Genomic DNA, 24,818 nt, shown 5'->3' with positions numbered 1-24,818 from the left:
TGTGCCAGACACTATCCCAAGTCAGTACATTCATTTAACCCTCAGCACAGGCCCTAATAGCCACTGCTGTTAGCCACATACAACTGGTGAGAAACAGGTACCACGAAGGAAGGACTTGCCCTGGACACACAGCTTCTGCAGGTTGGAGGGCAGGAATGCTTCCCTGGGGCTGGGTAGAGGAGGGCGCCCCCTGCAGGCCAACTCTCAGCAGTTCTATGTTCTTTGGTTGATTGTCCTGAATCCTGCCTTGCAGGTATGGTGGGTTGGGTAGGCTCCAGGTGGCCTGTGAGTTCACCACGGGGACCCGCCTGAGGATCCTCCCTGTCTGACGTACAGACTCCAGCCCTTGCCAAAGCCAGTCAGGGGACAGCCACTGCCCTGGGGCTTTCTGGACAGCACAGCTGGGAGGAGGCCTGTGCCATCCATTGGAAGTGTGCCCATTAGCAGTTTGGGGCGTCCAGGACCTGTGAGGCACTTTCAGACATAATGGCCAGGAGAGCGTGAACAGAGGTCCACTATGTCCAGAGAGACAGATTTTAGTGCTGAAGGGCTTCCACACATCAGGGCCACCAGTGCGAGGGTAACGGAATGCCTGTCACCAGAGTGGCTCAGCACAACCACATATCATATGGGCCCAGAGAGGACAGTCCACTCTGAAGACTTGGGAAGGGATTTCCCAGTGAGCCAGTGATGCCTTCTGCGGCCCTTCCAGCCTTGCACTTAGGTTTCCCTGATAGTCCCACAGGGATTAGGCCCATTTTACAGATCTGGACACAGAGGTGACGGGAAGCTACCTGCTTCAGCTAATGCAGCCAGCCTCTGTGTAGTTCAGCTCAACAGCAGGTGTTTGTGAGTGTGTTCCAAAACCTTCGCCCAGGATAGCCGCCAAGCACCCTAATCCTTCCTCATTCCTTCTTCTCACGGGGACTCCACTGGCACTTGACCTCAGACCTCACCTCCCACTGGTGGGGAAAGCTCTTTAATGAGTAAGCCATTTGGGGAAGTGGGTGGGTGGGGGCATCTGGCTATGGGCTGGCAGGGTGCCCAGGGCGTCTTGTTTACACCCGCAGCACCACCCAGTTTATACCACAGTTATAGCCCCTGGGCATGTGTTTTCTTCCCCCCTCGGTCCCCCAGGATGATGGATTTATGAGATGGGTAGGCACACACTCCACTTTGTGCCTCCAAAGCCATGCTTGGTAATTTTCCACTGTAGACAGCAGTTCCTTGGGCCTCAGGAGAGCTTCCACTCCCTCAAGGTTCTTGATGTTCAAGGGCAGGAGGTGGCAGAGTGGAATTTCCATGTGTCTGGGTCATGGCTTAGGACTCCATCTTGGAAGACACAGGTCTTTGTTCTCAGAACGAGGGAGCTCTGCGTCACCTTACCCCATCTCCCATTCATCAGACGGGGCACTGAGGGCTGGAGCCTGGCCCAGGGTCTCAAAGCAATTACAACTGGACTTTGGCTAGAATCCCAAGAGAGACGTTTGAAAGAACCCTGGGCTTGGAGTGAGTACTTTCAGACCTCTCTCCTCTAAGCTTTGTGTCCTTGGGCAAGCCAGTTCCCCGAGCTGAGCTTCCTTCCCCTTCTTATCTTTAGGATGAGGATAAGGATGGCATGGACTTCCTTCTCAGGGTTTGGAAATGAAAAAGAGGTGTAAGTCAGAGCCATGCACATGGTGAGACTCCACGAGTGGCCCTTATACTCCCCCCACCCACCCCACCCCCGCGCGGAGACAGGGTTTCTCTATGTTACCCTGGCTGCCCTGGACTTGCTTTGTAGATCAGGCTGGCCTCGAACTCACTGCGATCCTCCTGCCTCTGCCTCCCGAGTGCTGCGATTGGAGGTGTGCGCCACCACTCCTGGCTGTGGCCTTTATTCTTGGAGGCAAAGAATCTGCACTCCCAGATTTGTGGAGATGAGGAATTAGAACCAAGTTGCCTTGTCACACCCAACATCTCCATCCCTGTCCCACGGAAACAAGCGTGGCCTTTCACTAAAGCGTGGATACCTGTGCATGGCCCCTCTCCATCTCTGGACCTGATCTTCCCGTCTGTTAAATGGGCTTTGAACTATTGACCAGGACCCAATACAAATAGGCTCTTACAGGCCCAGCACAGGCCTTCACCTCTTGAGGCAGCAGGCTGTCTCCGTGGCCTAGACACTAGAAGAGCCAGCGTGGGTTGCAAAACCAAGCACACCATAGCCTACTATGTGCTAGGTGCTGTCTCCAACATCAGGAATCCTGCTTTAGCTGCTCAGGGCCCCACTGTCAGCCCACCTGAGTCCCCAGGGCCTTAGACATTTTCCTCTACCTCTCCAAGCCCCTCTTCCTCAGGGCCAGGGCTTCTAGCAGCCACCTCTGTCTCAGAGGCAGGTGATGGGTCTGGGCTCCAGGAATCTGCCACCCAGCAGGCACTACTCTAGCTCTTTTCAGACCTTAGGGTTGCAGGCCCTTGGGGCTCCCCTCCCCCACAGCCACTGCTTTCCTTTTTTAGATACTTTTGCCTTTGTTCCGGGCCCAACTTCCGCCAAACTGTGACCTTTTTTTTGAGGCTGTGAACCAGCTGATTGATGGTTTCCACCGCCACCCTCCCAGAGTCCCTTTCTGTGCCAGGCTCCACAATGGGCCTTGCCTACATCTGCATCTTCCTCCTTACAGGTTGGGATGCTAAGGACACCTGGGGTGAGCCTGCTGTGCAGTGAGAGCCTGATATTGCACCTCACTTCATGTCCACTCTTCAAGGTGATGAGTGGGTCTGTTTGCACAGACAGCCAACTCTTTTTTTTTTAAATTTATTTATTTTTCTTTCATGTACGTCATTTGCATTTTGCTTCCATGTACGTCCCTGTGAGGGTGTCAGATCTTGAGCGCCCGCAGGTGCTCGCCCGGGCACAATGCCTCTGCTCAGGGCACAGCCCAAGTTGGGGGAGTGGCTGTCCGCAAAAAGAGAGAAGGAAACATGGGCCTGGGTGGCTCTAGCCAGCTTATCACTGAGCAGCTGCCAAGGCTGCCTGGAGAAGCGCCACTGGTGGTTGGGGTGCGGGGGGAGGTGGGCCGCGGACCGGGCAGGAGTGTGTGCGGCAGTTAGACGCGAGGTTCAAAATCTTGGCTGCCCTTCTCACGTCTGTCCTACTGGGCTGTTTTGACAGGCAGGGAAGAAAGAGAGGCTCACATTCTGAACCTTGTTCTTCAGAGAGGTAGATGCGCTGGGGACACTGTCCAGCTTCATACTCCTCAGGAGCTCCCAGGCTTTCTTGACGATCTCCTTCCTGGCCTTTGAGACCCTTCGTGATGCAGCCCTTGACATCCCCTGCATCCTCCCACTCCAGTCTCCACTGTGCTCCTCGAAGGCCCCCCGTGCAGTCTGCGTACTCTCTCCTGCATGCAGGCTTTCCCTTGCTGCCCTTCCCGTGCCTGAACATATTTAGCTGTCCTGCACCACGCCCCAGCCCTTCTTGCTGTCTGGGGGGTGGCTCCCCTGACTTCCCTGCGCAGTTTGTCTGTGTGTCCTTCCTACTGCCTTCAGCTCCAAATCTACCTCTTAGGGGAGAAGAAGGTGGCAGGGGAGTCCTGTGTGTGACTCACTGGGACATGTACCCCACAACCCACACAGGCGCTGCTGGCACAGAGCGGATGCTTCAAAGCTGTCAGATGGAGGGGGAAGTGACATAGTAGGGAAAGAATGAGGGACATTCCCTCTGGCCCTCGCAGCATTGGGGCTCTCAGCCTGAGGCTGGCGCCTGTAAGGCTGGAGTTTCCTGGGTCCTTTCATCAAGAATTAACCTGACTGAGGGGCCCATGTAGTTGGAGGGACAGCAAGATGACTCTGCCTAGGTTCCAGTCGAAGCCCACACAGCTGAAGGGCTGCTACACTGCACAGGCCCCCAGAAAACACACAAGCTCTCTCTTTCTCTTCTCCAGCCGCCCTGAGGGACCCCCAGCTCCCCACAGCTGTTGACTGTTGATAGCTATTTGCAGAGCAAAGGGGAGGCAGCCAGTGGCGGTTTCCAGCGCCGGCTGGCCCTCGTCCACCCAAGGGGCTGGCTGGCCAGCCAGGCCTCTGAGGCCAGGAACAAAGTCCCCTGTGCGCCTGTTGCTGTGTTTGGCAGGGGAGCCAGAGCAAGTTTGTCCTTTTTCTAACCACTTCAAACCCACCAATGGGAAGATCTCCTCTGCTGCCAGGCACACCCAAGTCCTTGCTCTTTTGGTATGGCGGGAAGCCTCTGGCTTTTTTTTTTTTTTTCCTACTTATCTCTGAAGCTTGCCCTACACACACATACCCACCCACTCACCCTCCCTCTCTCTCTCTCTCTCTCTCTCTCTCTCTCTCTCTCCATGTTTTGTGCAGAACTGGTTTACATTTTGAACTTGAGCAAGCATTTTTTTGTGTGTGCGTAGCTCTGTGTAGCTCTGGCTGTCCTGGACTCACTCGCTTTGTAGACCAGGCTGGCCTCGAACTCACAGCGATCCTCTGCCTCCTGAGTGCTAGGAGTAAAGGCATGTGCCACCACACCCAGCGAGCAAGCATTTCTTGAACCAGATATTTCTCGCTCAGGGTCTACAGCCTAAGGATGGATGATCCAAGGGTCCAGGAAGCCTCTGGTGTTGAATGTCAGGTTGTGTGCATGGGGGTGTGGATGTGTTTCTTGGGACAGAAGGCAGTACACTCTTCATTGCTCTCCATAAGGCCTGTGACTCCATCACTCTTACCCAAGCATTTAACCAGCTGCTCTGAAGATGGCCGGGTGGGAGGAAGGCCCCAGTCTGGCCTCACGACCTCACTTTCTCTCCCCTGTTGGAAATGGAAGGTAGTGAAAACTGACTCCACAGGGGTGTTTTCAGCCTCAAGTCCAGTGTGAAGGCCTGTGCCCAGCACATCTTAGGAGCTTGGCAGGGATTCCCAGTAAAGGACTTGCTCTTGTTGCGACCGACCCCTGCTCCTGGCTAAAGCCAGAATGTATGTCATCACTGCTACCAGCACTGTGGTGGCTTCCAGCATGCCTGGCAGCAGATGCTCTTTCCTCAACGTTGTGTACATCAAAGGCTCAATGGTGTGAGGACTGGCATAGCACACCTGAGCCTGGCACAGGATGGCTTAAGAGTAGGCCTCTGGCTGGGCATGGTGGCACACACTTTTAATCTCAGCACTGGGGAGGCAGAGGCAGGCGGATCTCCATGTATTTGAGGCCAGTCTGGTGTACAAAGTGAGTCTAGGACAGCCAGAGCTACACAGAGAAACCCTGTCTTAAAAAAAAAAAAAAAAAAGAATAGGCTTCCGTCTGTGGCCAAGAGAGGAGGTAACCTAAGGGTTTGGGGGTAGCATTTCCTGGGCCCTCTGGGAGAAACTGTGTCCCTAGCACACTGAGTAAAGAAAGGACTAAATGTTTCACAGACACCCACTATGTGCTGTACAGCACATGTCATGAACCTGTGCCATCCTCCAGACAACCTTAAGGTAGGCGTCGTGACTTCACTCATCTCATAGGTTTTCCTGAAGCTCAGGGATGTTAAGCATGGAGTTTAAGGTCACACAGTAACTACATAACACTGCCTGGTTTAAGCTGAGGCTGTACGGCCACAGGCCTATGCTTCTCTGGAGCCACACCAACATCTCGTTGGGGGATGGAGAGGGAGGGACTTGTCCACTGGTTGCACTTTGATGGAGGACATGAATATTTACTACCTTCCTGATAGGTGCCAGAACTTTGGAAGGCATCTGTGTATATTCTCATCACTCATGCCAGCCGCCCCAGGGTGGATATGTAAGGTCACCCACTCTTTGCAGCTGGCAAAGCCACATCGTTGAGAGGTGAAGGGACTTGCTCAGGGGCCCTTGGGCAGATTAGTAGCAGAGCACAGACTGAACCTAGAGCCACAGCAGGAGCCATCCAAGGAATGTTCTTAGGCTTGCCCGGGACTGGGCATTGAAGACGCCTAATCTGCACACATACACCTCCCTCCAGCCCTGAATCTGCCATGGTTTGGTATCAGGCATTGTTCCTCTGGCTGACCTCTGGGAAAACCCGCACCCCTGGGTGGGGCCAGAGCTACTGGCTGTGAGGTTCAGGCAGAGACTGTCCCTGCTGTCAACCACAAGGGTGACTGCGGAGGTCAGCTCTGTCCCACCACTGGAACACCCCCCACCCCACCCCCATCCACCACTCCCACTCCCCATGGTGACTCATGGATCCTAGTTGGACCACACTAACCTTGGGCCTTGGCTGTGTGTGTGTGTGTGTGTGTGTGTGTGTGTGTGTGTGGAAAAGAACATGGCTTTGTCCCTGGTGCAGTTTGGGAGCCTCATCCTAGCGGAACGCTCCTGTGATAGTGGTGTCTGAATCTGGTCCTGATGGCTGTGGCTGGGAACTTCTGCGCTCAGGGCTGCCTGCAGCTCAGGGGCTGTGACGGGGCATCCCACAGTGAAGTGCCAGGAAGGCCTGAGTCAGGGCAGGTGTTGGATGCATCTCAGGGTATCTGTTTGGCCTTTATCCTAAGTGTCTCCAGTTCGTGTCAAGAACACATCCAGCCTGCCCACTCTGGGTTTCTTTGCCTCTCATCAGGCCTCTGGCCTCAGGGGGGGGGGGGGGGGGGGTTGCTCAGAGTGTTTATCCCTCATTCCCTGAAGGAAGTCAGGTTGTGTAATCAAGATTAAACAAATATGTCAGCCTGGGGCCTTTGGGTGAGGGCTGTCCCGAAAGCACAGTGGTGTCTGCAGGGAAAGTAGCAGAGGCTGCATCTCCTGGTGTGTCTGCCCTCCCACCTGCCCACAACATCAGACTGGGCTCCAGAAACACCTGCTGAGGCTTTATGGATGTTTTGGGAGGCTGCGATGAAGAGATGAGACTGGTGCACAGAGGGCGTGACCCAAGGTCACGGTGTACTTGGATGCTCTGAAGCTTTGATCTGGAGTCCTATTAATGCTTCCTGAGGACCTTGGTCTTTGGGCACTGGTGGACGCTGCAGGCCGCGTTCTTCCCAAGGCTGCCAACACTGGGCTTCCTGCTTCCTGTGATTTTTTTTTTTTTTTTTATCTTCTGAACTCCTGTAGGTCTTGGTAGTTCTCACCACATTGGTTTCAAAGATGGCTGCTGCTCTAAAGCCAAGCCAGGCAGTACTGGCTGGCCAAAGGCTGGCCAGCTGGAAGCCTGTGCACACCCCCTTCTCCTCTTGAGTCGTGCCATCTGGGCTGAGCCTCTTGGCTTGGCATTTAGGGCCATCCAGCTAAGTCCTAGCACAGGGACACTACCAACTCTTCACATCAGTGTGTGCCCAGCCTTGGCACCCTGAGCCACCACTACCACAGGCCTCTGCTTTCCTCATAGCGACCAGCACTCCCCTCTGATCTTTTGTTGTTGTTATTTCAAGACAGGGCCTCTCTGTGTAGCCTTGGCTGTCCTGGGCTCACTTTGTAGACCAGGCTGGCCTCGAACTCACAGAGATCCGCCTACCTCTGCCTCCTGAGTGCCGGGATTACGGGCGTGTGCCATTGCACCTGACCTCTCTGATATTTCAAGACCTTTCTCTGGACATCACTGCCACCCACAGGTCCTGGGTGCTGGGGCATGGGGTAGCCTTCGCTATGCTCCTTGTTGGAATGAATATGGCTGAGATGCCAGCGTCCGCAGAGAGGAGTAGTGGAAAGGAACGCTGCGTGCCGCTCTCTCTCGGGTGTCAGTCTTCCTGCAGCCCTCCTGCCCAGGCTCTTGTTGCTTGAATGGCGGAATGGGAGAACACAGAACAAGCAGTACGGAATAGGCGGCCTCTGGGTGATTGCTGGGTATAAAGATTTAAAAAAAAAAAATAAGAAATGATGATAAGATACTTAGATATAGAGGAGTTTATTAAATGAGCATGGGGGAGAAGGAAAGGGGGAGGAGTACACGAGAGAGAGAGAGAGAGAGAGAGAGAGAGAGAGAGAGAGAGAGAGAGAGAAAGGAGGTAAAAGATAGAGGAAAAAAGTAGATAGAGAGCCTTTTATATAGCTCTGGGCAGGGCCACGCCCCCACGGCAGGTAGGCAGTGACGTCACAGGTAGGCTGACTGAAGCAGAATTCTAACATTGGGCGCTTGATGACTATCTAGTTTATAAGTAAAAGCCTACCCTAAGCAGAGTCCACCACCAGGATTGCACCCCAGCTTCTGGATCTGAGTGCACTCACTCCAGTGGCTAGGCATGATAATGGTCAGGGGGCGGCAATTATGGACACACAGAACAGCAGGTCTGCGGGAGTGACTGTAGGGTGTGTGTGTGGAGAAGGATGGCGTCTTAGTGAAGTCCAGACCTGCAGCGTGGACCCGGCCAACCTGGGGCAATAGCGGCCCTGTCATCTGCGTGGGCGCACTGGGGGAGCCTAGAAGAGTCCACAGAACGGTTACATCCTGATCTGGACCCACCTGAGCTTAGAGCTTGCAGCCCCTCCTTTAGCCCATTTACCTCTCTTCGAACAAGGTGACCCCTGGAGAAAGCTAACCCCTGGAAGTAGCTGACCTCTAGACTAGCAGGCAGCAGCTAGCCTTTATCAGGGACCTGGTTTGGCCAGGCCTTTGTTGGGCATGGAGAGTGACGGAAGCCTTGCCCCTGGGCCCACACCTGCCGTAATCTGCTTCCCCTTCAAGTACACTCTAAAGAACCAAAACACCCTTTTAGCAGGTTCTATTCGTTGAGTATTGTTTAAACATTCAAAGCACATATATTAGTGGGTTTTTTTTTTCCTGTGTGGAAAGTTTATCAGAACCTTTTTTTTTTTTAATCTCCCCTGCCTTCATGACACACCCAGAATCTGACCCCTTGTCACCACCTACCGACCTGTCTCCGGTCTGAGCCTTGTGATCCAGCAGGCTTGTCCAGGCTGTGGCTCCCTCAACAGATCGCCCTGGCCCACTATCCAGGGTAGCCTTCCTCTCTGCTCTGAGCTTCCAGTAGTGAAGCTCCCTTCGGGTTAGGTTGTTTTAAAAAATACTTAAGGATCTATAAGCCCCCCCTTCCTGCTCCCCCAGCTCTGGGCTCACACAGAACCCACTCTCCAGACTCCCCACTCTGGCTCATCGTTGCTCAGTCACATCAATGCTTTTTCCTTTCTTTTCCCTCCCACTCTCCCTCCCTCCCTCCCTCCATCCCACCCTCCCTCTCTCCCTTCCTTCTTTCCCTCCTTTTCTCCCTTCTTTCTTCACTTTACATTCCAATTGTAGCCCTGTCCCTACTCTCCTCCCAGTCCCGCCCTCCCTCCCTGGTCCCCTATTCCCCAGTACTCCTCAGATAAGGGGAACCCTGCCCCAGCTACCAACACACTCAAGTAGCATCAGGACTGAGCTCATCCTCTTCCGCAGTGGCCTGGCAAGGCAGTCCGGCAAGGCGGTGGCGGGGTGGGGGGTGGGGGTGGGGTGATCACGAAGCAGAGACAGCCCCTGCTCCCCTTACTAGGGGACCCACATGAAGACCAGTACTTTCTTTCCTTGGGAGCCTTTGCACTGCTGCCCCTGCCTGGAGTCCTCCCCAAACCCTTATGGCTCACTCCTTCACTTCCTTTAGGGTTCTGCTCCAGAGAGGCTCTCCCTGAAAACCCCAGGGCAGGGTCTGGGCTCCATAGTGTCCTCTGCAGTGTACCCTCCCCCACTTCCCCCCAGCACAGGACTCTTCATTTGTGGTCAGACTTCCCTGGACTCTCAGCTCATCAGAGGAGGAACCTTTGTCTCTCTTGGGACGGTTGTATCCACACAGCCCAGCAAGCTGTAAGACTTATAGTAGACCCTCGCTTTATGGTGTTTGCTAAGCAACTGGTTGACGGCATTTAGAGAGGCCATGGGTGTTTTTCCCTTTGCTCCCCCACCCATCAGTCTCCTTGTTAACCAAACCTTCCACCCTCCATACCTGAGAGGACCGCAGCACAGTGCATGCTGGGTTGAGCGTGGGAGGTGGGTCCCCACAGCGGCCTGTCATTCTTCTCAGAGTGTACTGTGGTGGCCTGCTTTGAAAATGGCCTCTGCTGCTGTAGTAAGTGCAGGACTCCTTCCTGTAAAGGCCACCCACCTGCTACCTCCCCTGGAGCAGAAAGAGAAAGAAGAAAAAATGACTCCCACTCCATTCCGGGCCACCTGGGTTGTGACCAGTGGTCAGGTTCTGTGAAAAGCCTCTCAGAGCAAATCTCCTTTAAGAAACAAACCCCCAGAAGGTACAATCTAGAAAAGCTATTCTGACCATGAGAGAAGAGGGAAAGCCAGAGTCCCAGCTTGGAGGCTCTGGAGCCTCAGACAGCGAGGCTACGAGTGGACATCACAGACATTAGGTGACCCCTCGTATGTAGGCGCCCCAGCAGCAAATGGGAGATCCCTCAGGAGGGAGTGACAGGGCGGCCACTGTGGTCCAGCTCCAGAAACCAGAAGCTGGGACTGCAGGCCACCTTAGCGATCCCAGGGGAATGTGTGCTCCCCAGATCCCTACCTCACTGTGAACACAAATTTCAAGGAAAGCAGCCAGGCATCCCCACTGACCCTCAAGAATCTAGGTACTCTGACGCTCAGCCATGGCCCTAGCAGGAAGTTTCTAGACTAGGTGGGATTTGCTGGGGATGAAGAGCTCATCTGCCCGCTGGAATTGAGGGGCTTTGCTATGCCCTCTCTAGCTTCCACAAAATGAGACAGAGACCTGCTGCATTTATCAATAAGCTTCAAGCACCATAACTGGGTAGATATCAATCTAGTCCTAGCTCCACTATGTTGGCCTGGCCTACTTCCCAGCTGTGCATCCTGTTACCTGTCCTCTAGGCTTGCCCTGGCCCCTCTGCTCCATCCCCATGACTCCTCCATAGTGACCTCCTCCTCATGGCATGGTGACCTTCTCTGGCCCAGCAACCTTCCTCTCCCCCCCGCCCCCCCCCCCCCCGGTCCTGCCTCATAGCTACATCCATCAAACTACCCCCAACTCCAACCCCCACACACCCAGACTGGGAACAGAAGTCATGCCTACTGTCTCCTCTGCCCAGTCTTTGGCTTTTTAGCTTCTTTATTAACCAATCAGAGATAAATGGGGGAGTGATTTTTACACAACTTTGAGATAGGAGATTGCTCACTAGCAATGACAGTACCAGAATCTGTTAGCATTTAGCTCACTGTGGGTTCAGCAGTTAACAATCGAATATACAGAGATACACATTAATGCAATGTGAATGAAGGCCTCCTCTACATCTGACCCCAAGCTAGGTGGTGACAAACTGGGTATGGAACCGAGGGGGGCCCTTCAGTACACACCCAGCATTAAGCCTTGGCTTGATCATCTGTGAAATGGGTGCAGTGACTTGCCACGGTTAGGGAGGGGGGTGGGAGAGGAGCTCCTTAGGTCTACCAGAATCTTCTAATTTTAAAATAGAAAATGTGTCCATGCCCAGTTTAAGGTGGAATTTATGGAAATGGTTAATAAAAATCCATGGCCATAGGCATTCCAAGCGCTGATATGCCTCCTCTCTGCCCACAGACTCCAGCCCTCCCGCACGCCTCCTGGCCACCCGGCCTTGCTACGGCCCCGGCCCGGAGAGGCGAGCGGTCCTGGGCGAGGCGCCGCGCTTCCACGCGCAGGCCAAGGGCAAGAACGTGCGGTTGGACGGCCATTCGCGCAGGGCCACGCGTCGGAACAGCTTCTGCAATGGTGTCACCTTCACTCAGAGGCCCATCCGGCTGTATGAGCAGGTGCGGCTGCGCCTGGTGGCCGTGCGTCCTGGCTGGAGCGGCGCTCTGCGCTTCGGCTTTACCGCGCACGACCCGTCGCTCATGAGCGCGCAGGACATCCCCAAGTACGCCTGCCCCGACCTGGTCACGCGGCCCGGATATTGGGCTAAGGCCCTGCCCGAGAACCTGGCGCTGCGGGACACGGTGCTAGCCTACTGGGCCGATCGCCACGGCCGCGTCTTCTACAGCGTCAACGATGGCGAGCCCGTGCTGTTCCACTGTGGTGTGGCTGTGGGAGGCCCACTCTGGGCGCTCATCGACGTCTATGGCATCACCGATGAGGTGCAGCTGCTGGGTAGGTCTGTTGGCACAGCCTGCACGTCCCCAGGGGTTCACAGCTTCAGGGGCAGTAGCTCACTTGTGCTCACCCAGCCGCCCATTGTGTCCCGGTGTGTCTGGATTCTCACAAAAGCAATGGTGTCCAATTTTCAGAAGAGGAAACCGAGGCACAAGGAGTTACTTTTGTTTCAGAACGGGGAGGAAAGCCATGAGGGCTTGGCCCCAGAGTCGATGCTTTGGCTAGCCACTTTACCACTCTTAGACCATTGCCCATGCATCTATTTTCTCTGTCTTCCACTCCTTTGTTCGCCTACCGCCTCCGCCTCCCTCAAACCTGGCATGCATTTTCTCTGCTGGCTCTCACTCACTCACTCACCCCGCAGATGAGCCTATGCCAGTGGGCAGTCAGATGCAGCAGCTAGAGCCAGGCCAACTGTGACGGGGCTCAAAGTGGTTGAGGAAGGCTCTCACGGTGCTGAAATTCTGAGCATTCGTCTGGAGGCTCTGTGTGTGGTCTCATATACACATATGCATTTGTGATAAGTATGTGTGCACAAATATATACGGCCTGCTCCCCACTGAGCATGGAGGAAAGACACACACACACACACACACACACACACACACACACACAAACACACATCTCCTAAGCATGCAGGACTTCCTAAACATATTCCTGACTTGACCTGACCTGGTCATATAGCTACAAGGACTGCCTAAGAATGTGTGCGTGCTGCTTCTTTTTAAAGTCGCTGTAGAATTTGGCTGGGAGTGAGATAGTGCACGCCTTTAATTCTAGCACTTGGGAGGCAGGGGTAGGTGGATCTCTGCTTGTCTGAGGCCACCCTGGTCTAGTTTGTGAGTTCCAGGACCAACCGGCCTATAGAGTAAGAAGCTTGTCTCAAACACAAAACAATGACGTGGAAAGAACGCAAACAGGAAAGTGGCCATTTCAAAAGGCACAGTTGAGTGGCCTTGAGCTGATGTGGTCACCTGTGGTTTCATTGTAGTTCCTCATACCCAAGGGACCCCAGATCTGGTCTCTCTTCCTCCCGTGAATGGCGGTCACTCGCTTGTTTTCCTCTGAGCCCGCAGCCTGCACTTGAAACAACCCGACCTAGACTCGGGAGGTTATGAAGGGAGAGTAGGTTCCTCAGGGAAGCCAGGCACAGCCCTGCGTGCAGCTTGCCTGCAAGGAGATAGATACACAGGGTAGAGTGGACGGATAGACAGACAGGCAGACTTAGCCACGTGTCAAGCTTCCCTCACTGAGGCTCTTCTCTGCTAGAAGCAGCCGCTGTTTGATCTTTCTGCATAGCTCCTTGTGATGGATGGACACATCAGGCTGGAGGTTGCTTCGAATTGTTTGCTTGCTTGTTTTCATGGGAAGATGGTTTATATAGCTACATAAATGGGCTGTTCTTTTTTTGGGGGGGGCGCCTACTCCTCCACTGGACACGGAGCTGACTCCCTTCTCTCCCCAGAAAGGGAGAGGCCACAGAAGTTCTAAGTGTTGAGCAGCAGCAGCAGGCAGGGACAGGAGAGGCCATGTGCCTAGGCCTAGCTCTCCACGTGCCAACTATGACGGGCCCTCTCTGAGCTTTGTTTCTTCTCGCCTGTACAGCGGGCTTATGATGGCGCCCACGTCGTGGCATCATCGGCAGGGTTATAGGAAATGGTGTCTGACGGGTGCGTGGCCTGAGACACCGAAGGCACTTGAACAGCGCCTGGGAAGCAAGGGCCTCTCCTAGCTCGCTTGTGGGCAGGGCCTGTGTCCCAGGTTCAGGCAGTCAGACTGCGAACAGCACTGCTCCATGCCTGGGCCTCACTTGGGCGTTCTAACCACTCCCCGCAGCCCACCCCTTTCCCTTAAAGGTTTCCCATGAAGGTTCTAGAACCCTCCCAAACTTCCCTCTACCCTCTATCCTCCTCTCCAGCCCATGCTGCTGTGAGCAGACAGGAAATCATAGCCACACAGGAGTAGGGCAAGTGGGTTAGGATTTTTTTAAAAAATACAGATTGGAGTCTGGCCTTGATGACTGACTGAAGTAGAGGACACACGGACCCCTCCTTTCATTTTGTCATTCAGAAATTTTGCATGAAAAGCCCACCACAGCACCGTAGTCTGTGACCCTTAAGGGGAAATAGCCAGAGCCCACTGTTTAAAACAGTGAACTTTAGCCTCAGCTTCCTTTTTTGCAAGTCATCCCTGAGCTGTGCTAATTGATGAATGCCACCTTCACCCCCACCCCCACCCCCCCGGCACAGAACAGTGGTCACACTACACGTAACAGGGACAGTGAGGTCAGGAGGAGCTCTGTCTCTGGGATATGGAGGTTCATGGGCGAATTTCCCTCCCTCCTGTGTGTGTGTGCATTTGTGTTGCTTTTTTTTTTTCATATGTATGAGCACGTGCCTGGGTGTAATTACACACATCACATGTGTGCGTACGGTGAAGGCCAGAAGAGGGCATCAGATCACCAGGAACAGGAGTTACAGGCAGTTATGAACCACCGTGTAGATGCTGGGCACTGAACCTGGTCCTCGGCAAGAGCAGTAAGTGCTCTTAAACACTGAGGCATCTCTTCAGCCTCAGCCCCATTTACAATTAGAAAGAGCAACAAAACCATTTCCGGGGTTGGTTCCGTGGAGGAAGCGTCTGGCTCCCTAAGTGTGTTTTCCCCTTCCTATGGGAAAAGCAGGTTGAATTGCTTACATGTGAGTAGAGAGATGGTGGGAGGGTCAAGCAGTTTCACAGACCTGCCAATCATTTCCGGGAGTGAAACAAGAACGGTCAGGGCCACAGAACGCTCAGGTGATGCCCTGGGATGGCTGGGGATTAGTAACCGTTTGTGATGCTTTCTTTCGTTTTTCCTCCAGAGTTAAGGTTGCACGGGTTTGGGGAGGGACAGTAAAAATAAGAGGAGCCTGGTGAGTTGGTGGATGCCTTTAGTGAGACAGAGGCAGGTGGATGTCTGTGAGTTCAAGGCCAGCCTGATCTACATAAGAAAGTTTCAGCCCAGCCAGAACTACATAGCAATACTTTGTCTAAAAAAATAAAAGTAAAAATGAAAATTAAAAAAAAAAAAAAATCAAAGGCTGTAGCTCGATGCCAGAACTCTCTGAGCATGTAAGGCTCCAGGTTTGACCTCAGCACTGAATGAAACTTTTTAAATAACAGTCAATCAGTGGATGTTAAGCCACCATGACTCAATATGAAGAACAGGCACTGGGTGTGGGATGATGTAATGTACAACCCTGAGCGATCCCTGGGAAAACTTGGCTTGGGGAGAGAGGTACAAATGGGGACCGCACGACAGCCAGTGTCTGACTTACCCTGTGTACCCCAGACTTCTGAGGAGGCGACTTAATTGCTTTAAAATCCTCAGCTGTGAAATCTCAGAATAAAAAACATATATTACCCTGCATCGCCTCCTCACTTCTCATGCCCTCAAAATAAGGCCTGAGAAGCCAGACCCAAAAATGACGTCAGGGTAGGGCCGTCAAACGGCGCAATGAAAATACAAGACGTCTAGTTAGACTTGAACTTAAGATAAACAAAACAGAAAATTTAGTACAAGTATGTCCTGTGGCAGTATTTGGGGCATGCTCATACCCCTCCACCACACCACACCACACACACACACACACACACACACACACACACTGCAAAAAAAAGTTGTTTATCTAAAATTCAAATGCATCCAGGCTTTATTTCATCTGGCACCACAGGCCTGGGAAACACAGTCCTGGTCTTTGGGGACCATGTCTTCACTGCCCCAGAGCTCGAGCCGAGTCAAAAAGGGCCTGCCTACGCACCGCATACAGCTTTTGGCCTGGTGGAAGTGTGTACCCTGGGTCTTCCTGCGGTGGGTCCAGCTACCACACTGGAGAGGCCAGGCCCAGAGCACAGTCCCCCCCCGGCCCCCTGCTGAGGTAGAAATCCAGGTTCTGAGAAGGGAAGCCACTAGCCTTGAAGCTCCTGATCTGCAGGGGCTGGATTTGTCTGTATTTGGCTCAGCAGCTCTGAGCCCTGGCTGTACACTGAGTCCCCTGGGAGGTCTGTTAAGTCTCTGTTTAGGCTGCACCTAAGCCAATGACAGCAGGTCTGGCTCCCAGCACCCAGTGTACCCAAGGCTCTCAGGTGGCACAGGCTGCGGCCAAGACTGTAATTCTGAGGAAACCCTTTGCATTACGGTGCCTGCTTTCCTCTCCTACCCTATAGTCACTCTGAGATGAAATTTCTTTAGATCTCATTTCTGCCTATTTGCGTGTGTGATCACTGGCCCATGCCACACGCGCCAGGCCTGTCTCATCAGTTAGTGCTCCCGGGATAGCTTGCAGATAGCTAAGTTACACCGGGATCCCTGATGCTCTCTCTTCTCCCAGAAGAATGCCGCAGTGTCCTGGGATGCTGGCTAACAGACATCCATCCCTCTTCCCAGCGCAAAGGGGTCTGGGTCCAAGTGGTCATCCTTCCTCTGGCCAGAGGCTGGTCAGGTTGAACACATACCACACCAGGGCCATAGCATCGCAGGCTAGACAGTCTGAAATATCTGGTTGCTTTGATGCCATGTAAGGGGTGGGAAAGGGCACAGAGCCTTGTAACTACCTAGTAAAAAGCTGTGCCTGGGGTGGCCATCTTCGCTTCTTGCTCTGCTGCCATTCTGTAGGCTTCCTCCTCAGGTTGGCTGTCCCATGGGGCCAACAAAGGGCCCTCCTGCTGTGACAGTCCTGAGTCCTAAGTCACCCATCAGGGTTCACGCCCCTCATCTCTTGACTTGTGGCCATAGGCAGCGGGTGGGGTCCTAGTGACTGACCAGGTTGAGGGATCCCGACTCCTCAGGTTATAGCAGTGACGGTAAGTTCTCTCCAAGGGAAACCTGGGTGTGGGTACAGAAGCCAGAGCAGCAGTCCTCCACGGGCCTTGCAAGGCATTACGTCCCTGTCCTGAAAAACTACACACCCTCTGCTGCTGAGGCAGAAGGCCCTGGAGTCTGTGCTAGGTGCACTCACTTTCTTAAGCTGTGTACCACAGCATACATGAGACACACGTAAAAACAGTCACACGGGGCTGAAGGAATGGCCCAAGCAGTTAAGAGCACTCGCTGCTCTTCCAGAGGACCCTGGTTCTATTCTTAGCACACAGTATCTCAAATATCTCATAAGTATCTCTTGTAGGTTCTGTGGGCACCAGGCGTGCAAGTGGTACATATACATATATGCAAGCAAAACATAAATAAACATAAAAACCACAAAAATGTTTTTAAAGTACGTATAAACATTTTAAATATATATTCAGCTCTTAGATCTACCCAGCATCATGTGTGTGTGTGTGCGTGCGTGCGTGCGTGTGCGTGTGTGTGTGTGTGTGTGCGTGTGTGTGTGTAATATAAAAATTAAGTATGTTTTTATGTAGCAAGACCATTTCCCCTTACTGACTGGTCTGAGAACATCCGCAAGCCTTGGATGTCAAGTCTAAACTGTTGACTCCCACGTTAGTCAATCTTCCACTCACTATAACAAAATACCCAAGGCTTTGCCGAGAAGTCTGTTTAGTGTGCTGCGCAGGTGGAAACACCAGGCCAGGCTGCCTCTCTGATCTGGCCTCTGGCGGGGCCTCTGGGAGCTGCCATCACAGTGACAGCCACACAAGCTGAAGCCGGAGAGAACCGGAGGCGGGGGGTGGGGGGGGGGGCATACCTGTTCTCTTCATAGCAGCCCGTTCTCGCAGGACTGAGTTACTCTTCAGCCGAGCATGGCGTGCACTGAGCCCCGCCTCTCACAACTTGCACTACCTCTTAATCTATGTCCCAACACGGGAACCCCGGTGGACTTAGCAAACGCTCTCAAGCTCCCAAACGCACGCCCCACCCTCCAGCTGCCTACCTACCTCTCTCTCACTCCTCAGCCTTGCACTGAGCCTGCTGGGTGGAACCCTTGACTCTCCCCAGTACCCCACTGTCAGCAAATGGCACCTCCCACCCTCACGTCCTCCCCCATCTCCATTCTGTCATGTGTCCTGTCACTTCTGTTCCCGGTGGCATTGTGTTAAAGAACCCTGAATCTGAACAAGACCCATTGGGTTCTGTGCCAGGTCCTGCCCCCTACCCCTTGTGCCCCAGCTCCCGTCTTTGCTAAATGGCAGTGGTAATAGTTCTTACCTGCCAGCTGCTGTATTGAGATACGTGAGCCGAGGTTACCTGCCCTGTGCTGGAGCCCCAATATGGCTGATGGCGCTCTAACCAGGGAGACAATAAAGGGTCTTCAAATGTCCAGATGTGCAAGTGTATGAAAACCTCTGGAGGCGGGGCAGAGAGAAAAGGACAAAGGAAGGAGGCAAGAAGTTGGGCATGGTGCATGACCCCCAGGACTTGGGAGACTAAGACAGAGGATCACAAGTTCAAGGACAGCCTGGGGGCAGGGGAAGGCAGACTCAAGGTGGAAAGAAAAGAAGACCTTTTCCAGAGTAGGAGGAGGTCAGGTACAGCAATGACGGAAGTCGGGAGCATTTAATCCAGTCCGACGACCATCCTGCAGGTCAGGGGAAATGGGGGCCAGAGTCTGGGGCCAGGAGGATTTGGGGTGCGGTCCAAGAGGGCTATGGGTCAGAAGTCAGGTAAATCTGGGGTCCAGGGCCTTAAGTCTAGGGGCTCAGGAGTGGGGCCTGGGGTCAGGGATATGAGATACAGAGGAGCTAGGGTCTGGAGGCTTGTGTCTGAGGTTGGGTGCTGTCTAAGGTCCAGTTCTGAGGACTGGATGTTCAGGTGTGAAGCAGGGGTCGAGGGAGCCTAGGGTGCAAGATCTGAGGCGTGGGGATGGCAGTCAGGGGCAACTGGCCTGGGTCTGAGGTCCGGAGGCCTCCTGATGCCTCTCCTCTGTCTCACAGAAAGCACCTTTGCAGACACCCTGACACCTCTGCGCCTGGGCCAGGCCCGCCTCAGCGCCTGCCCCCCTCCTGGCAGCCACGATGCCGCCAACTTCGACAACAACGAGCTGGAGAACAACCAAGTGGTGGCCAAGCTGGGTCACCTGGCTCTCGGTCGCCCCGACGCCTCCGTCCCGTGCGTGGCCCGCGAACGCGCAAGGCCCGCGTCGTCGCCCGCGCTGCTGGACGCCGAGCTGCGCTTCCACGCCACGCGCGGCCCCGACGTGAGTCTGTCCGCTGACCGCAGGCTGGCTTGCGCGCCCCGACCCGAAGGCGGCCGCACGCTGGTGTTCTCTGAGCGGCCGCTGCGGCCAGGCGAGAGCCTGTGCGTGGAGGTGGGCCGGCCGGGGCTGGCGGCGCCCGCGGCTGTAGCCTTCGGCATCACGTCGTGCGATCCCGGCACGCTGAGGCCGTCTGAGCTCCCCGCCGACCCTGCCGCGCTGCTGGACCGCAAGGAATACTGGGTGGTGGCGCGAGCCGGGCCGGTGCCCAGCGGCGGCGACGCGCTCAGCTTCACCCTACGGCCGAGCGGCGATGTTCTGCTGGCGGTGAACGGGCGCCCGCGGGGACGCCTGCTGTGCGTGGACACCTCACAGGCGCTCTGGGCCTTCTTTGTGGTGCGCGGTGGCGTGGCGGGCCAGCTGCGCCTTCTGGGTGAGTGTCCCGGGAGTTCCCTGTAGTAATACAAGGATTACTAGTAATAGCAGCAACCAGCTGCTGTTGGGGCTTGGCCGGGAGATGTAGTTTTTATTTCCTTTATGATGAACTTTACTAGGATTTTTTTTTTTCGAAAATACATAATGTATATTAACTTTAAGAGGTGAGGGCAATTCACTGGCACAGAGAGGAGCAGCTTGTGGAGAGAGAATGGAGGAAGGTTTGAGCCACCCTGCTTTGAGAAAATTCTTGTCTTTGCTCTTAGCAGGAATAGGCAAAGAGAGCAGAAGCTGTGGGCCAGGCCAGCTGAGGACAGGGTACACACTTACTGTGTATGAGATGCTGTTAGGGACAGCTGCAAAGTGTGACATTTTCTGTAGCAGAGGGGGTACCTTCCAAGTTTAGGGGAGTGAATGCAGTGGTCAGGGAAGTCTTCCCAGAGAGCACAGCGCCAACCCTCCCGTTCCAACTTATAGCAGAAATGGCCGCCATGTTGCCTTTGATTCAATGACCTGTGAATCCACATGGCATCTATACACAAGACAACAGAAAGGCAGATTTCACAATCCAAGAGTCACACAACCCTGAAGTGCTAGGCAGATCCCACTTTGCCACAGTCCCAGGTCTCAGTGCCCTGCTGGGTGGAATAGAATGCTGTGTACCCTGTGATGTTGCCCTGAGGGTGAAGCGCCCCCAGCAGGTGTCTGGCGCAGTGTACCATAGCTACAACCTGGGTGTCTGAGGAGGGCAGAGTAGGGGCAGGGTGTCCGTGGCCTTTGGCTAGGATCCGCCAGATTTTTTTTTTTTTTACTGTTATTACTGTTGTTATTGACTCACCTAATGCAATATTTCAGCCTGAGACAAGTTCCCCAAGTCCCTACTACCACAGCTAATGTTCCTCCAAGCAGAGTAAAAGAGGCACCTCCCTTCTTCCTAAGAAAGGACATGTATTCTGAATTAGCACTGAGCTTGGGCAGGGAGAAATGCCTGCAGTCTGGGATCCTGGAGCCGTGACAAAACCTTGTTTCTAATGTCCCTAAGCAAAAAGTGTAGGGAAGCTCAGAAATCTGGGAGTCTCTTGGGCGGATTCAGGAAAGCTAGGTGATGAAGCCACATCACCAGGACAAGCCTGTGCTGGCCCCGCTCTCAGCCAGGCCCTTGCCTCTCCTGTGCCAGGCCGCCCTCTCAGAGGCGTGAGCCTTCCCTTTCCCAACAGTTCTAATGGCCATAACAGGGTGGCCTTGCTTGGGCTATGTGCCCTTTCTTGAATCACCGTCGGATTAAATCGCCTTTGGGTTTGGCCTGGCATCCCAAGGCTATTTTTGAAATAGGAGCTATAATAGAGCTGTAATGTAATGTACATAGATTGTACATCAAATAAATTATATAATATACATTATATTACATAGTATAGTAATAATAGAGCTGTGGCTATTATATATGCGCCCAAATAGGGATGGGGGCTGGGCAGGCAAAGCACAGACATCCACCACATTGACAGAACCCTGGGCAGTCACCTGATCCATTATGAGACAGAATGGGTGCAGAGCGGTGAGGAGGAGCACTTAGCAGGGCCTGTGCCCCCCTCATACCCCAACAGAGTCCCTTTGACTCCCAGGTACCCTGCAGCCCAGCCCTGAGACCACAACTCCGTCAGGGTCTTTCAGCGGCTCTCAAGATGACAGCGACTCAGACATGACCTTCGGTGTCAACCAGTCTTCTTCAGCATCAGAGTCGTCTCTGGGTAAGGAAATACAACACTCCACCCCCCCCCCAGGGGACAGGGCTTCCTTGTGGCATGGGTCCTTTGGCTATGCCAGTGGCCTTGGCTCTTGCTGTCTGAGCAGGCCTACTGTGTGTTTCCATTGCTCCTGCCCCTTCCTTCCGCTGTGCTCAGCGGAAGCCCGGAGGCTGCTGTTGAAGGCAGTTTACCTCTGTGCTTTGTGGGACAGCACTATGAAAAACGGGTAAGGCCCGAGAGGTAACTGAAGACGGGACTCTGTCCACCATGGGAGCACTGCATCCGTGGGGTTTCCCAGCAGAGCCCTCCTGAAAAACCACGTCATTAATGATGTCCTGTCTCCCTCCTGGCAGTGACAGCCCCCAGCTCCCCACTGAGCCCCCCAGTGTCCCCAGTCTTCTCTGCACCTGAGCCGGCAGGAAGCAGGAATGGAGAGTGTACGGTGTGCTTCGACAGCGAGGTGGACACAGTCATCTACACCTGCGGACACATGTGCCTCTGCCACAGCTGCGGCCTGCGGCTCCGAAGGCAGGCACGGGCCTGCTGTCCCATCTGCCGGCGGCCCATCAAGGATGTTATCAAGATCTACAGGCCGTAGCAGCCATGCAGCTGGCTCGGCCAAGGCGAGGTCACCTTTCTGAAGCCCCTGCTAGGTGGGCGACACCATGGCTACCAGGGAGCCCAGGGTCAGGAGCCGTCTCTCGTCTGCCACTCCGCAGCGATGAGCAAGGCGGGACAGGTGTGGAGGTGAGACCCTGGGGGCCAGAGCCCAGGCAAGCTTGCTTCTGGCTCAAACACGCCATCGCCCCCAAAAGCCTGTCCCGAGATTCAGCTCAGGAACTGCCTGGCAGATCACCTGCCTCTTGGTGACCTTCAGCTGGGAAGGGGTGCCCTCTGTCTGTGCAATGCTTCTTTGGGGTTGGGTTGAGTGTGTGTGTGTCGGGGGTGGGGGGTGGGGGTGGGGAGACAGCACAGAGAATGAGTGAGGGAGAGTGAGGGGGGGGGGAGAATGTGCAAGGATCCGTCGTCTCCTGGCGGGTATTTAACACTAAGGAATGTGCAATCGTGGCCCAAATGTTAATGTGATGGCTGTCCACTTTTCTGGGCATGTGGTTTTTTTCTGCAGTGAGCTAGCTTTGAACACACGAGGCCTGAACCTACACAGAACTCCCTCAATGGCACTCAGATTTGCTAAGGGAAAGCAAAAATAACTCACTGTTTACAGCGCCCGAGCAGCAGCTCCTGCTGAGGGGGAGGGTGGGCGGAGAACACCCAAGAACAGGTGGCTTTTGCTTTTCTCACTCAGACTAGGATTGTCCGTCCCGCCTGTGGCAGCTGAGGACAGGTGTGCAAAGATCTAGCCCTGTGGTCTCCTTCATCCCCAGGCAGCAGTGAAGTAAACACCGCCCCTCAGCTCTGTCCCTAAGGCGCCTGAGTTTTGTGATGTCCCTCCTATTCTCTGGGACAACTCATATCTCCCACGGTAGGATTACGAAGGGCTGTGGGCATGTCCCAATGCACAGCTGGCAGAAGCTAGAAGGCCCAGACCCCCTACCTGGTCTTTGTCTCAAGCCTCTCCTTTTCCCCTTGATTATTACAGTGTTAAGTAATACGCTTGTTAAGTAGTCAAGGAGAACTGACTGAAAATGCTTCCCACTCCTGGGCCTGTTTGCTGGCATTTCCCAGGACCCTGGCCTTATCCCCCTCTCACTGGGCCAGACCTGTTTCTGTAAGGCTACCAGACCTCACCACCACTGATGGTTTGGCCAGTTCATGCTCCTCCCTTCTGAAGAGCCCGGGGTTCCTGGATGCACGTCCACCTGCCCTGAGTTATACCTTTAGAGGCATTCTGTGGCCGCTCTGTTTCTTTGTTCCTACTTGGCCGCCTGGTGCCAAGCCACTCAGGAGACCCACTCAGTTCTCTGAGAAAGCTTGAGACACCTTTCAAGGAGCAACTGTTTGCCTCACAGCTCCTAATCTGGCCTTCTCTTGCTCTGAGGGAGGGATAGGGGAAGAGAAACATTCAGGAAGTGAGATTCATGGAACAGGCTTTGACAGGAGCCATGGACCACCCAATAGCAGCCCAAGCCCCAGTCAGTGCTCCCGGGTGGCTGGAGGCCTTGGGCTTGCACTCTGGCCCAACCACAGCCTCCTTCTTCTTTTCCCAGGAACAGTCGTTGAGAGCTGGCTTTCCTTAGGGACTTCAGGGCGCACATCCACCTTTCCACTTTGTGGTTACCTGCCTCTGTCTCCCGAGCACCAGGACTAAGGGTGTATGCCACCACCGTCCTGATGCAGCTGAATCTTTTAAGGAGCTATGGGAACCCCTTGTTTTGCCTGGGTGAGAGTCTGAGAGTGAGGCACCTGGGCTACCCAGATCAATTTGCTCAGCCATGCTTTTGGCTTCTCCGTGGGCTGGGCATGGGCAGAGCCATCTTATCATCAGTGATGGTAACTGGGTTTCCAGGCAGCCAGGGCCCTGTCTGAATGCACTCTGCATCTGCCACAGTCTCAGTGGCCCAGGAGAGCCAGTTCTCTTTTAACTCTTGCTTTCCCAGCTGGACCCTTGAGATTCAGCAGGGGTCACGTGCAGCTACCACCAGGACATCAACAGCTGAGGTCCTAGCCCCAGGAGCGGTGGACCAGGCATACTTCTAGTGTCCTGCTACCAGGGCTGAAAGGAACCACAGGCCTGTTTAACCTGCTCTGCAGCCATTATAAATAGATAGCTGCCTTATTTCCCACAGAGCAAAGGGGGGGGGGGGTGTTTCTGTTCTCAAAAGCCAGCTGTTTGCCTATGCTCTGAAAGGTGGAGTCAGGTCCTAGGGACAATGTATGTGTCTCATGTCAATAAGGGGCAAGAGGGGAAAGAAGCCAGTGTCTTTCACACGCCTGAGCACTGAGTTCAACCTTATTCAGGACCCTGTGTACAGGTCTCAGTGCCATACTGGGTGCCATCTGAGACCAGGCTGGTTAGAAGGCTCACCTTCTTACCATGCAACTGCAAAAGCCATGCCCCACCTTAGCCACAGGATCCAGGGATATAACTTCCAGGTCAAAGATGGTCAGGGGACACAGGTCCTCAAGAGATATGAAGCACTGCGTTGTCCTCACTGGCAGGAGAGATCTGAGATCACGGAAACAGGAAATGGCAGGGCTGGTGTCCCTGTCCCCGCGTCTGGTCCTGGCTTGCCTTGCCCTGCTTCTCAGGATGCTCAACACTGCCTGAGTCTTCTTTCCCACAGCTTACCTGGAGAGCCGGGCACCTGCACCTACACAGAAGTCCTGGACCACAGTCCCTCTTCTGCCCACACCCTAGAGGGGACAGCTGTCCTCTACAGCTCGTGCATTTGCTGCCCATCTGCACCAGGGTGTAGTGTGGGGCTGCTCTGGAGAGGGACCTTAGGCCACTCCTTTCTGGGACCTCGTGGCCACTCCCCTCTCGGGCAGCACCCCATCCCCATTTTTCAGGCTCACTGCCCATTTTGTGC

At 54.2% G+C, this 24,818-nt stretch overlaps 1 protein-coding gene across 1 annotated transcript in view; it reads left to right on the top strand.

Moving 5' to 3' along the window:
• Positions 1–22,101, top strand: part of Neurl1b (neuralized E3 ubiquitin protein ligase 1B) — a 28,439-nt gene extending 6,338 nt beyond the window's left edge. The window contains exons 2-5 of the mRNA XM_051167733.1: positions 11,472–12,017; positions 18,891–19,583; positions 21,205–21,330; positions 21,681–22,101. Coding sequence (XP_051023690.1) covers positions 11,472–12,017; positions 18,891–19,583; positions 21,205–21,330; positions 21,681–21,925 — 1,610 coding nt within the window. The 3' untranslated portion in view covers positions 21,926–22,101. The remainder of the gene's footprint in view (positions 1–11,471; positions 12,018–18,890; positions 19,584–21,204; positions 21,331–21,680) is intronic.
• The last annotated feature ends 2,717 nt before the right edge of the window (positions 22,102–24,818 follow it).

This window comes from Acomys russatus, chromosome 25 (genome assembly GCF_903995435.1).
Source record: "Acomys russatus chromosome 25, mAcoRus1.1, whole genome shotgun sequence".
In the NCBI taxonomy this organism is placed as follows: Eukaryota; Metazoa; Chordata; class Mammalia; order Rodentia; family Muridae; genus Acomys; species Acomys russatus.
Note: the sequence above shows the minus strand (reverse complement) of the source record. Positions and strands in the feature narration are given on the sequence as shown.